Source organism: Apodemus sylvaticus, chromosome 10 (assembly GCF_947179515.1).
Source record: "Apodemus sylvaticus chromosome 10, mApoSyl1.1, whole genome shotgun sequence".
Taxonomy (NCBI): domain Eukaryota; kingdom Metazoa; phylum Chordata; class Mammalia; order Rodentia; family Muridae; genus Apodemus; species Apodemus sylvaticus.
The window spans coordinates 104,377,446-104,392,241 of NC_067481.1; the positions used below are offsets into that span (position 1 = coordinate 104,377,446).

At 44.1% G+C, this 14,796-nt stretch overlaps 1 protein-coding gene across 2 annotated transcripts in view; it reads right to left on the reverse strand.

The window, feature by feature from the left end:
* Positions 1-14,796, reverse strand: part of Grin2a (glutamate ionotropic receptor NMDA type subunit 2A) — a 404,218-nt gene that overhangs the window by 86,223 nt on the left and 303,199 nt on the right. For both annotated transcript variants that reach the window (XM_052195339.1, XM_052195340.1), the window contains exon 4: positions 5,894-6,099. In XM_052195339.1, coding sequence (XP_052051299.1) covers positions 5,894-6,099 — 206 coding nt within the window. The remainder of the gene's footprint in view (positions 1-5,893; positions 6,100-14,796) is intronic.

Consider the following 14,796-nt stretch of genomic DNA (forward strand, 5'->3'; position numbering starts at 1 on the left):
TTCCATGAGTGCTGAGCATTCAACTCAGGTATTTGTGTGTTTGTGTTGTGCAATCTTAGTCCCTAAGCTACCCCTAAACTCCTGGCTTTGTAAGGCGGGGTTTTCTGCTGCTCAGGCTGGCCTCAGACTCTTTATGTAGCTGACAATGATCTTGAGCCTCCGATGCCCATATTGCTACCTCTTGAGCACCAAAATTGCATGCTGTTGTATGCTGGGCAAGCCATCTACCAGCTGAGCGACATCTGCAGGCCCCCAAGTCTTACTTGTAACAGGTGGCATTTATTAAGTGACAGCTATTGAGTAGGCACTCTGGTAAGTCTGTATATATACTAACTGTGATTTCACCTCTCTAACATCTCTCTAAATTTGGTTCACCTCACATCCCCATTAGCAGAAGACAGTTACCAATACATTTTTTAAAAAGTATTTTGGACACATAAAACCTCTTTAGAACATGGTATTGTCATCTGATCTAAACCAAATCTTTTTTAAAAAACGTATTAAAAAATGGAGACAAAAATTTGAAATTCTTCAGGAGAGTGGGGTTTTCCTGTAACTTTATGCTTATGATATCACAGAGCTAGAGGGAGACGGGAGGGCACCTAAGAAAGTGACTTTAGAGTCGTACACTGGAGTTTTTTATTGTTCTGAGGCTATGGATTTTACCTATTAATGAGTGGCCAGTCAAGGGAAGGATTATTAATAACATTCTTTTGTGTAAATGCATGGCATGAAATACAAAAATGTTTCTGAAGGACAATACCTTAGGGCAGAAAAATATCCTTGGAAGACACAGCAAGGGCTGGGAGATGACTTAGTGCTTAAAGCACTTGCAGCATAAATACAAGAATCAGAGTTCAGATCTCAGAAGCCACATAAAAGCCAGGCAGGCATGGTATCTGCCTTTAATCCAGGCATGAGAGGCAGAGACAAGAAACAGACTAGCTAGACTAGGAAAGACTGGTAAATTCTGGGTCCAATAAGAGGCCTTGACTCAATAAACTAATAGAGAGCAATTGAGTAAGACACCTGATGTAAGCTTCAGGCCTCTACAAGTATACAGTCCCATATGCATGCACATATGTGTCCTATACATTTGAACATGCATATACTCAAACACATACATAGCCAAGAAAAGAGCCACATAGCTTTGTCATGTTGAAGGTGACCTTGTGATCTCCCAAAGCTCTGCTCTTTACAGCCACCTGGCTTTACTTCCTCCCTAGGTCAGGGTCTAAGGACAGTCACACAAACACTTCACAACCAAAGGAAGCATTGTGGTCTCAAAAACAAGTAGGAAATTGCTGAGAGTCTTCCCAGAAGACCAGGTCCCTTTTTGATTCTATATTCAATTCTACCTTGTACCACAGCATCCTATGGGCTCAGTCCTGCAGTAGAGTCCTACAGTCATGAACTACCTTCTCAATTGGAAAATTCTATTTTTTATACAGTGAATTATTAACTAAGCATCAGAATAATGTTTATGGAAAGTCAAGATCAAGGTAGGAAAATGTTTACTTGCCTTATAAAAAAAAGAGTAGGGTACAAAGAAATACAAACATAAACAGAGCTCCACAAACCAAATCTCTACAAAAATCACCATCGGGAAAATAGATGACATAGGAATGGTAGCTAAGCTTGACTGGCGGGATATTTTTCTTTCCCATGTGTTCGAGATACTCCCGACATTTTCTACTGAGTATGTATTCTGCACATAACTTCACACACACACACACACACACACACACACACACATACATGCCTAACAGTGTTCCCATACAGGAATGTGGACATGGTTGGCAGCATCTTTGGTATGATGAAATGGGTTGCAAGTGACATTCTTTTTTTCTTATTTCAAGGTTTTGGGGGTTCTCATTTGAGTCATTTGTAAAACAAATGTTCTCATTTGTAAAACAACAGTTTTACACCTGACTCTTTACCGGACTTGTACTCAATGATCTGGCTTCCTTAGGCTAGAAGCATCATGGTGACTTCTCTCTCTTAGCCTAGAACCTAAGTGATCTTCCCCAACCTTATCTTAGAAGCCATATCTGCATATATTTGCATATAATGATTGGTGGGGTCATGTTGTAAAATTATAGGAAGTGAATTACTTGCTTTTCCCCTACCACAATACTCAGAACAGAGGCTTTAAGGTGGACTTAAAAACAATAGAAACATGGCATAGATAAAAACAATAGATACACTCAGTTAATGGTAAGTCTAGTTGCTATTTTCCTTTCTTTGTATGTAGCATTAACACATGTGCCCTAATCAGATTTTCTTTCTCCTGCTAACTGCATCTCACATTAATGCTTCTTCCTCCATTTGACCAAGATTCCTGGGACACGCTAGACAAAAGTTACAGACGACCCATATCTTAGAGTCAGGGTCACAAGTATTCTCTGACCTTCCAAAAAGCCCCAGCCAGCTTTTGAGCTAATGACACCCCTCGACTACAAGATTTATTTCTAGATAGTGATGGTCACAGTGAATGCTCTCCCCACAGGCACCCAATGAATGCCTCCTCTATGTAAGCAACTTGGTCCCAGGCAAAGCATGAAAAAGACTTGCAAAGTTAGTAATTAAATTCATCTTTTTGGCTGTAGATAGAGAGCTCATAAAGACTGCGAATGTCTGATGGTTCCTTACCCGACCTTTGGGGGGGGGAGGTAAAGTGGGTGTGGCTTAATCACAGACACGTCTGGGAAATCACCCCCAGGCTTTCTCGCCACCACTCTAAGCAATGATGCTTTATAGACATAAATAGAAGAGAAGGGAGTCAATAAGATGTGTGGTTCAATGGCGTGGAATTCTCTTGTATGGCCAATGGCAGAAAACAACTAAGTCAGTCGTGATCTGTGTGTAAAACCTGAGCTTGCTAGTACAGATCAGGGAGCTCACATAAGTGTGCGCACTCCTGAATGGAGAGGCCGACACTTCACAGGACGACTAGGAACACGCGCGGCTTGAGTGTGAAGTGTCTCCCACAGGCACATATGTTGGAACATTTGGTCACCAACAGGTGGCTGCTGTCTTGGCCGGACGGGGAACTTTTGAAAGGTGAGTCCTCACTGGAGAAAGTGCGTTGTTAAGAGGAGGATCTTGAGGCTTATATCCCAGCCTCACTACATGTCGGCGAGCTGCTGCTTGGTCTGATGTATATGAAAACACCAAAACAATCTCCAGTCATGAATGACCATGGAGAGAGCCACACCCACCACCAGGACTTCCTCAATGGATTGTTACTGTGATGAAATACCTAACAGAACAAGGAAAGGAGTGTACACACACACACACACACACTCTCTCTCACACATTTATAATTTATAATTTCTTAAATGGATTCCTTCTCTTCCCTCCAATGATTTGACAGGTAAGGTATTTCCTGGTAAAATGACCATTTCTCCTGGCATTTCAAGGCAAATAATCTTTCTAATTTTCTCTCCATGCCTTCAACACTTAGCAGAGCAGACAGAAAGTCATTTATCAGATTCTTAAGACTTTTGAGCATACTCCAGACCCCACTGTTTAAGAGATGAGGCAGGAAAGGTCTCCCTTGCAAATGAATTACCAAGAAAACAAACATGCTCGTGTTGTCTGGTTGGGGTCTTTCTGCAGCCCTGCACAGTACCTTCCACTTTGGCAATGCATTGATCTCCTCTGTGCTAATGTCAGGATTAGTGGATTCTGATATATTTCTATTGATCTGCTAAATCCAACACAATTTTGCCTAGACACATGGGCACAGCAAGCTCCTTGAATTTGCACATGGAAGGGGGTGAGAAAGCTCCCGTCTCCCTGCAGGAACCGCAAACATGAACTTGAATGTTTAAAGCTGTTTAATCTTCAATAGAAAAGTTAATTCTCTTAAAGAAAGCAATTTATTTGGGCTCATTTCTCTCCATAGAAAAAGGACATGGGGCTTGGTGATCTACTTTGTTTTGCCTCTGAGACTACTGACTATTGTATGAATATAGCACAGCACAGCACAGCTGTGTACTCATGGCTCCTCATGTACTCCAGGCTGGGCTCAAGTTCATTATGGGCTTGAACATAACCTTGAACTTCTGGTCCTCCCTTTCCTCTTCTAGACTTAAAGCCTTGTACACAGTGTCCAGTTTCTCTGTGTTCTGCGTGCAGTGCTAGGGATGGAAGCCAGGGCCTCATGCATGCTAGGCAAGCACTCACCAACATTTCCCAGTAAAGCTACTGACTTTACACCCTAACTCCTGTAGATTCTGAAACACAAGAAGCCCCAGCAGATTGGTTGTTTCAGAGGGGGTGGTGACGGTCAGAGGCATCCCGCTGAGGTTAAGCTCTTTGTGGGAGGCACTGCTTTCTTCATCTAATCAACTTCAGCTCATAGAATCCCACCCTTGTGCTAGAACTCCTGTCCCATCTCTCTCTTCTATGGTCCTCCCAGCTCACTCCTCCCAGCCTTCAATGGCTTTCCTTTGGTTTACCAAGCATGCTACTCCTTCCAGCCACAGGGCCATTGCACTTAAGGTGTTTTTCTTCCAGGCCTTCGAATTTCTAGACCTTAGCTTGTGAGCTGCAATGCCTTCACACTGGCTACCCTCCTCTCCTATCACATCTCTTCTGGATCCACCTCCGCCTCCACCTCCCAACCCCGGGGCCCAACAGCATCCATTTGTCCTGGTCCTTCATTGGCTGAGCTGCTTGCTGCCACTTTCAGCACATGCCTGCAAGATCTCTGCCTTGGCCACGAATTCATCTGAGTCTCCAACAGGTTTGTACATGAAGGAGAACCTAAACTTACTATGTCAGCTTTCTCTTCGGTGTGACAGGAAAGGGAAACAGCACAAATCCTTTCCATTCCCTCCTGGGCCCCACCTAACAACTTGTGCAAGGCCAGAATCAACTGAGCTCAGGCAAGCTTTTATTTAAACGTGGAAAGCAGCCACCTGGGAACTGGAAACAAGACAGAGGAAGAAGGAGCTAGGGAAAGAAGCCCAGAGAGACAGAAAATGGGAAGCAGTACTGAAGAAAAACCCTGAAGGGCTGGTGTGGGGTGACGCCATCTTTGGGCCCTGGGTATGAATTCTGCCTTTCCTGTTTACTCACTGTATGGCTTTGTACAAGGTTCCTCTTTGTATTTTTTTAATTGGGGTGAATGTGATGAGAGTGTGTACGTGCATGCGTGCGTGCGCGTGTGCGTGCATGTGTGTGTGTGTGTGTGTGTGTGTGTGTGTGTATGTGTGTGTGGTGTATGCACATGTGCTATCCAGAGAACAAACCTAAGTGGTTTCTCAGAAAAGCTATAGACCTCATTTTGAGATAGGGTCTCTTGCTAACCAGGAACTCATCAAGTATGTTGGGCTGGCTGCTCAGTGAACCTGGAGATCCATTTGTCTCTACCTTTCCAGTGTGCAACCATGCCTGAATAATGGCATCGCTATCATTGTCACAATCACCAAAACCACCACCACCAGCAGCAGCAGCACCACCACCACCACTAGCAGCAGCAGCAGCATCACCAGCACTACCACCACCACCAGCAGCAGCATCACCAGCACTACCACCACCATCATCATTATTATTCTTGGTTCTGGGGCTCAACCTCAAGTCTTCAAACTAGCAAGACAAGTCCTTGACCAACTGAATCACCCTTCTAGCCCTGAACAAGTTTCTTAATATGCCTATAATTAGCTGGTATCAGTTTACCATGACAAAAAAAGACCCAGTCTATATGAGCACTGGATTAAAACAAATGAATACATGACACATCTCCAGGCATGTAAATCTTCAGATTTACTACATGACCATGGCAATGGGAGATATTTGATATTGTGACTGGATTATAGACACTGTTGCACGAGCTCTTAGGTAGGAGTGAACACATCTAGCCCGGAGCATCCCTGGAACTCACTTGATCTTGACAAACTTCCTACAGGGTACTGTGTTCCTCACGCAGGTCTCGGTCAGTGGGTCTATGTCTTCCACGATGACGAAGGGGGCTTCCTCCAAGGTGACAATGCTGAGGTGGTTGTCGTCTGGCTCACAGTCAGAGAAGGACTTATACCTTGGCCACACAGCATGCCTCAGGCTCAGAGTCTGGTTCTCCCACTTGCCCACCTGCATCACAAACACAAAGACACGGTATGTGTGCATACATCACTGACTTATAGAAAGGTAAAGGCAGGTCTGCCTCACAGGAGACAGGGGTGGTAACAAATGGTAAGACCTGGATGTTGGATAGTTCCTTCCCAGCCCAGACTCCCCTAGTGGTGAATGGTGTGTGCATATCTGACAGTGATGAGTAACGTGTGTACTTCTTGAGGCTTCCCAAGAAAGACTCAGTGCTCTGGCAAAGGTCGGGCCATGGTTGTTGTGGATAGAGCATGGGCTGTGATAGTCTCAGAGGTGTAGGTCTGAATAAGCATCTTCCCCTTTGCAATTGTGCAAGCCCTTCATCCCAGGAGCATCTGCTTCTTCATCTGTCCCATGATGCAGTTCCACCTTGCATCCTATGATGTCAGGAGAATCAGGAAGAGCATACATAGCAGAGCAAAAGCCAGGCACATAAGAAGGACCTCGGGCTTCTATTATAATCACAGAGAAGGGGAAAGAAAGAAGGAGGCATCAAGCCGTGCTGAGAATAGGAAAGGAAGAAACGAGGAACGGAGTAACAAGAAACAAAAAAAGAAAGGAGTAACAAGAAACGGACGAGCAAAATCCAGGACTGAGCAGAAAGAAGACTGAAGGGGCCAGAGCCAGTGAGGGAATTAGAAGCAGCAGCATCTTAAGCCCTGATAGGGTCCCATTTAAGTTGCAAATGAAGGTGAACTTTCATTAATCCACAGAGCGAAGACTATTACTGCTTAGCACGCATCAAGACCTGTCAAAATAGAATCGATTGTAGTCCCTTTGAGCGGCAGCCGGCATCTCGATGAAATCAAATTGAAGGCTGTATGTTTTGAACCTTAATTTTATTTGACAGTTTATTGGCACTGTTCACATACTCACTGGGAGGAAGCTGCCCCCGCGCCTTGCTCTCTGCTTCCTCCTCCTGAGCAGCTGCCTGACACCACAGGTCAGCGATTTATTTGTAATACCAACCTCAAGGAAACCACCTCATCGGAGCAGCTAAGTGCAGAGCACAGGCTTGTCTGTGTTGATGTGACCCGCTCACCTCTCCCCCAGCGACGTAAGTGTCACCAGAAATGAATCTCAGGCCCTTAAAGAGAATGCAGACACACTGAGCATGAGGAGGTGATAAGGTGAAGAAGAGACGAAGAATTTCTGCTCTCTGAGATTACCTCATCATTTGCACTGGAAAATTTTTGCTGGCTGTAAAGAAACATCCCATGTGGCTAATTACAAAATTGTCTAGCTTTGGTGATAGCATTCTTTTTTAGACACTGAGGTTGGCAGACTAATTTGGTGAAGCAAACATGCTCATCTAGCCACGATGTTTGATATAAAGCTAGGGAAAATGCAGAGTCTGTGGAATTTTTTCTTCATTCAGCATTGATTTATTGAACACCTACTGTGTGCTGGTACCAGCTTAAGGGTAATGATGGATCAAACAGAATGGTTCCTGCCTTCCTGGTACTATCAGTGAGCTGAAGGACAGTAATCGAAGTAATAATACCAACAATAAAAATAGATTGCAAAATCTCTCTGTGAGAGGAAGAGATGGCACAGCTGGTGAGTGCTTGTAACACAAGCATGGGGACATGAGCTCAGTCCCTAGAACTCATGTGACAAACAAGGGCATGGTGCCACCATGTAATTCCACTGCTGGTGAGAAAAGGGCAGGTCACTGGGTCCTGCTGGCCAGCCAATCTAATCAGTGAATTCCAAACCACTGTGAGACGCTCTTAAAGACAAAAACCCCAAAACAGGTAGACAGCATTCTGAGAAACAACACCCAAGGCCTGAGGTTGACCTCTAGCTTACACACACACACACACACACACACACACATGTGTACCCCCACATATGCATACATACATACATAAAAACATTTTTAATATGCATTTCCATTCCTTTCCATTGGCCTTGGATCTTCAAGAGAGGCTTGGTGGTTGAGTGGATAGGGCAAGGTTCCGACAGTTAAGGATTTTTGCAGGTTCTTACCAGCTTTACCCTTGAGCTGAGTAACTTTGGAAAAGTCACTTAACCTCTCTGGGCTTCACTTTTTTTTGTTTGAAAATGTTCAGTGAACAACCAGAAATCTCATTGAAGACTTCAGTGAGGTCAAAATGAGACAAAAATGTACACAATGGGCCGTAGACGCATGAATGTCCTCAGCAGGTGCTCATTCTGTGGTTAGCATGTACAACAGAGCTCCAACATCACCTCATTTGAAAAGTCATCCTTGCTGTCCCCAGAGATAGTTCACCCTGTGCCTGTCTCTACTCTGGCGTTCCGTATGATTTGTACAAAAGATTACATCTGCATAGCTAGGAAACTCTGTCACTTAGTCTGTGTGCCCTCCCCAGACCCATATCCTTCCTGGTAAGCATTACAGTGCCAACTTCATAGTTCAACACAGAGTCTGTGCAACTATCCTATCTCACACAGTAGAACTATTGCTTTTAGCTGTGTAAGACACAACTTGCTGTCTCGCCACATTCTCTCTGGGTTCATTCATCCTCGATAGCCACAAGCATCAAGGCTCGTCCTGACTTCCAGACACAGCTTTCTAATTCCCGGTATGCATAATATGCATATGGTTCTGAGCTGAGCCAATGAGAGGCATTCGTGGAAATTGTGCTCAGCCTATTAGAATACAGCTGTCATGACCTTCTGAACAAGCTGTTAGAGAATGGCTGTTGATCTAGATAATGGAAAGATCAGAACCATAAAATGATGGAATCCTTTATGTTTGTGCATGTGCATGTGTGTGCATGTGTGTTGTATGTATGTGAATATGTGTGTGTTCGTCCATGCATGTGTGTTCTTGTGTGTGTTTATGTGTACACATGCATGTTCATGTGTACATGCACAGATGTGTGCTTTTGTGTCCATGTATGTGTTCACATGTGTGGTATGGTATGTATAAGTGTGTATGTGCAAATGTGCTTGTGTGTGCATGTTCTAGTTTGTGCGCACGTGTGTGTGCATGTATGTATGTGTGTTGGAATATCCATGCAAGCATGTGCATGTGTGTAAGGGTGTTTAAGTGTGCATGTGTGTATGTGTGTGTGTGCATGTGTGTATGCATGTGTGTGTGTGTATGTGTTGGAGAAGGGTTGAAAATACAAGTAAATATACCTGTGAGTAAGGTCAGAGGTCAGACTTGGATGTTGTTCCCATGCACTGTAAGCTTGTTTTGTTTTTGTTTGTGAAAGCATTTGTTTTATTTTTGAGATTATAATTTAACTACAACATTTCTCCCTTCCCTTTTCTCCCTCCAAACTCTCCCATGCAGCTTTGCTACCCTCTTCAAATCCACGGCTTCTATTTTTCACTAATTGTTATTGCAACACATGCGTATACGTTCCACAGTCTGGTCTGTCCATATAATGTGACTTGTATGAACATTTTCAGAGCTGTTAGTCACTGGACAACTGATTAGTGTGCCACCTCTCCAGTTCCCAGCATTCCTCACTTGATTATAGCTCTTTGTGCACAGTTGAGGCTCGACTTTTGAAACAGAGTTTCTTCTTGCTAACCTGGAGCTCAGTGATTAAGCCAGCCTAGCTGGTCAGTGAGCCCCAGGGATAGACGGGACTCTGCCTCCCTGGCATTGGGATTGCAGTGCACACCCCTGGCTTTTCCCATGCAGGCGGGGGATGGGACTCAAGTCCTCACACAGGTAGGGCACGTTGCTCACTGAACCATCTTCTCAGCTACTTTTATCAAAACCTGAATGCTGAAGTTCCCCAAGAACTTATCAAGGGTTAAGCTCTGCTCTCAGCATGGTTTTAATTTCTACATGCCTCTTGAACATAAAAGAACGTGATGGGCAGATTTTTTCTTTAAAAAAAAAACTATCATGAATATTTTTCATCCTTAAAAAGAGGTTTCCACTCACCCAAATAGGCTGTGTGGGAGGAGAAAAAAATCTTTTGCCTTCAAAATAAACTGAATTTTGATGATAGAGCTTTGGGGTATTTTCAGCAAATATACTGAGGTTTGGAGGACAAATGAAAACAATTGACCCATGATGGAGAGAAGTGATTTCACTGAAGGAAATGTAAAAAGAGAAATTAACTTTGTAAGGATTTTTTAATCCATTCTTATTAATACAATTTAAATACAGTGCTTTGAGGACACTAACTGCCCTTCAGCTTCTAGAAAGTGCTCTGTGAATGGGCAATGATTACTCTGCAAATGTTCAGCCAATATATTCTCAGAGCAGAGATAATTTCATCTCCAGAAACTGCATGTCTCAAGTTAATGTCTCTGCTGCTTCATGTCTGGATAAGTTCAGAGGGATGACACAGGGACAGCAAGTGGCTAGGAGAATTTAGGTTAATCGATGTGTGCATCTCATTTTTCAGAGGGCTGTGAATGCTTGATCGAATTCAATCTATGTATGAAATGCTTATAAGATACAATTAAAATAACTGCATTGCTGGCTTTCAGATCTCCAAACAATAAACACAAACCTGACATACATGAGCACCAAAAGTGGTGGGGGAGGGAGATAGCTCAACAAACCTGACATACAAGTGCAGAAACTGGGTTTGGGGTAACTCAGGCAGTAGTGACTACCTAGCGTGCACACAGCTCTGGATTTGATCATCTACACTTCATAAACAAGGATGCCAACATTCTCAATCCAGCCCTGCTCAAACCCTCAGGCTGCCTGTAAAACTGGAGTCCCATCTACAAACAGCTGCGGTGTCCCCTAGCTTTCTTTCTGTCTCTCAATTATTCCATCAAACACTCTGCATCTTTACACAGCTTATCATATACACTGACCTTTCATACTCTTACCAATAAACAGGCACATGCCAACGTGAGCTGGTGCAATCTCTGTGTGAACCTATACATAAGCACATGCCTGGACATACTCAGACCACATGCATGCCCATAGCCTTCACATACAACTACAGATGTGCTCCTCCAGACACATATAGAGATAAGATGCTAAGCTATAGTAGACGACGGACACACTTTTCACCACACCTTCCCTGAACAGCACCCACTCTGTTACCTATAGTTACACAACTTCTTCTGGCCAGATTCTGTCTCCTGTCATCTCACTTACTGAACTCTACCAGTTCTTTTCGGGTCTAGCCACCTGCAATGCCAATTCTCCAGTAGATGGTGATTCTCCATATAAAATGCTGGTGCACATGTATGTATGCATGCATGTGCGTGTGTGCGAGTATGTGTGTGCAATCTCTAGACCATTTTTGTTTTCCTCACTTGTTTTCCTTTCTTGTTCTTTTCACACATACGCACACACACACACACACACACACACACACACGTGCATGCGCGCACTAAATGCATCATTTTGTTCACACTGAAGCCCATGGCATTGCCCCAGTGACAGTTCTTAGAGAGACTGGCTTTCTCTGCGAAGCTTCCTATCTAGTTGGAAGAAGTCTAGAAGAGTAGATGAGATTCTGTCTTATTAAAGGGCTGGGATGCAGATCAGCTTAGTGGTAGAGGTATGGTTCGCCATGTACAGAGTCCATTGGTATTACAACTAAAAGCATAATGTAACCCAATAGCAACAGGTGAAATAAATGCTGTGCTGGGGTTCCCAAGGGGCACTAAGGAGAGAGAGTGGTTCCTGCCGTAGACATCCAAATGTAAAGGAGACCAAGAGTTAGAGTGAGCTAGCTTCATCTTTAGCCTATAGACGACTGAAACATATGGGTAGCTTTATCTTTAGCCTATGAGATGACTGGAATGTCTGGAGGGCCTCAAGTAGAACTTAGTAGAGATTTTTAGTGAGAGGAATATTTTATGACACACCAGTGTAGAGAGATAGGTTTTGACACAAAGATTCTGACTGCAAAGAGATTGCTGATGAAGTCTGGCTGACCTCAGTGGTAAGACTGCATAAACTCACAACATCTCAAAGCAGGAGGTGCGTTAGAACTCAAAGCTGCATCCAGTCCTGAAGGGCAGGGGAAAGGTTGGAAACATCTTGAATGAAAAGTTCAGTGGATGCTCCAAGTTGGTGAGTCTACAGTATGAAGGCCATGTTTGCTGTAGTCAGGTGGTCAATGGCCGGCCACTTCACTGAATATTTGCTGAACAAAATCATAGAAATATCATCAATTCTTTTTCATAGAATTCAGAGTTATAAAAGGGAAATTGCCTGATGATCCAGTTACTCTCCTTGGAGACAGGTCAATAGAAACTGTGAAGTTTAAAAAAAAAATCAGTTTATTGAAAGGGACAATGGAAGCTGAGTTCAAACCACCTATGCCCCAATCTGACTGGGGGTAATATCATAAGCAGAGGAGAAAGCGGGTTTTAAGACAAACACTTGTACAAAACATCAGAGAACATTTCACTCCAGATAATAAGCAGTAGTTAGTTTCAAGCTGGAGGGAAGATGAGTAATGAGCTCTTCAGGAAGACGAAGTTACAGAGGAAAGCAAAAGAAACAGGAGGCCAATTTCTCTCTACCTGAATTATAAAACTCTTCCAAGGGGCACGAGATAAGTGCCTTCGCAGGAGCCGTGGAATGAGGCCGTGTCCGTGCTTTGCATAAGTAGCGTCATCCATTAGCCCGGCTCCCATGACTCTGCAAGCTCATGGGTGCACAAGCAAGCCAGTAGCAGGACTACACCAAGTCACTCAGAGTCTGAGGTGGTAGCTGCAGACTCCAGGCGGATCCGAATTTGGTGGCTCGAGGAAGGACAATGCACATATCTGTACCACTTCTGTAGCTTGATCATAAGTTGAAATGTGTCATGGCCAGAGCGTTTCGCAGTAAGCTTCAGTCATTATATTTTTAAGCTGAGGATAGTGTGATAGAAACACATACCTTTAATTTCAGAACTTGGGAGACAGAAGCAGGAGGCTCTGTGAGTTCAAGGCCAGCCTAGACTGAATAGTGATTTTAAGACCAGCCAGGGCTACACAGTGAGACCCTACCTCAAAACAAACAAACAAACAAACAAGCAAACAAACAGAAAGACTTGAGACAGTGAGATGGCTCAATGGGTAAAGACATACTTACTGCCAAGTTTGATGACTAGAGTTTGATTCCCAGTGCCACATGCTAGAAGAAGGGAACTAAGCCCTGCTTTTTGTCCTGTGTGCTCCTCATTCAAACAGAGGCAAGTGTGTGTGTGTGTGTGTGTGTGTGTTCCTGCGCATGCGCGTGTGCGCGTGCGTGCGTGCGTGCGTGTGTGTGTGTGTGTGTGTGTGTGTGTGTGTGTGTGTGCATGCTCACAGAGCAAATAAATGTCACATAAAATGTTAAAAGAATGAATTCCTGGGGTGAGGATACTGAATTTTGAACCACGTGCTTGTCTCACAAGCATGAGGGACTGAGTGTGGATCCCTAAACCCAAAAATAAACATTAAATAAAAAACAACCTGAAAACGGCAGGGCAGCTCTGTAATCCCTGCACTGGGGAGGCAGAGACAGAAGAAGCCATCCCTTCACCCCACAGCTTACCTGGTGAAGCAGAATCAGGGAACTCCAGACTCACTGAAAAGCCCCGTCTCAAAGACTAAAGCGGAGAGTGGCGGAAGTAGACATGAGACATCAACTTCCAGTTTCTACATGTGCAAACACATGTGTGTGCACACAAACACATATTCATATGCACCATACACACACACACACACACACACACACACAGAGAGAGAGAGAGAGAGAGAGAGAGAGAGAGAGAGAGAAGGAGGGACAGAGAAGGAGGGAGAAAGAGAAAGAAGGAGAAAGGAAGAGAGGATGGAGAGAAAGAAGGAAAGGAGAGACAAGGAGAAAGAGAGAGAAAGAGAGAGAGAGAAGAGAAGAGGAGAGGAGAGGAGAGGGGAGGGGAGGGGAGGGGAGGGGAGGGGAGGGGAGGGGAGGGGAGGGGAGGGGAGGGGAGGGAGAAAAGGAAGGAGAGTCCTGGATTTCTGGTGCTTGGTCTGCATTGAGACTTGCTGCCTGGGATGCTGGCCCTCTGCTGCCATCTTAGGGTGGTCTACCATGGGTGGGCCAAGGACCCTATTTTGAGCAGCCCTGGAAAGATTACACCTTTGGCTACAGGCAGAATTAAATGCAGCTGAAGAAAAAGATGGAAGTCTTTCTTCCTGGGTGACTTACATAACCCAGTGGCAATTGCCAGCAGATCTAAATGAGTTTAATCAGCTATTAGAGCCTTAATTAAATTCCTCTCAGTTGAAATTTCAGAATTGCCTAATTGTTACACAGCTCACATTGGAGCTGTTGATTTTTTTTTCCTTCTGTAACCGTTCTTGGGTTGATCTAATATCTTTACAGATAAGAGCACCAAATGTTGTAAAACCAAGCACCAGTTTGGTGCTCTACGGAAATGTGCTTTGACCTTCGGCATTTCCACAAACGACTCAGATGTCTACATCCATCCCTTTCTTCTTTATTGGAGTATTTATTACATCGTGTTGAGTTTCGTAAGCTGTTGTTTCTAAGTTGGCAATGTTTTTTGACTCTATTCCTCTTTCCTTAACTCCTCCCACTAGTGTCCTGCTGTCCCCTAGGCTCCCCTTCTGTGTTCACACTGTGTGTATGTGTGTATGCACATGTGTGTGTGCATGTGTGTGTCTGTGTGTGCACATGTGTGTAGTTCTACATATCCACAAAGAAGCCTAAAACTCACGAATAAGAAGAAGCATGCAGCATTTGTCTTATTTGCTTTTTGTGCTTGGCTTGTT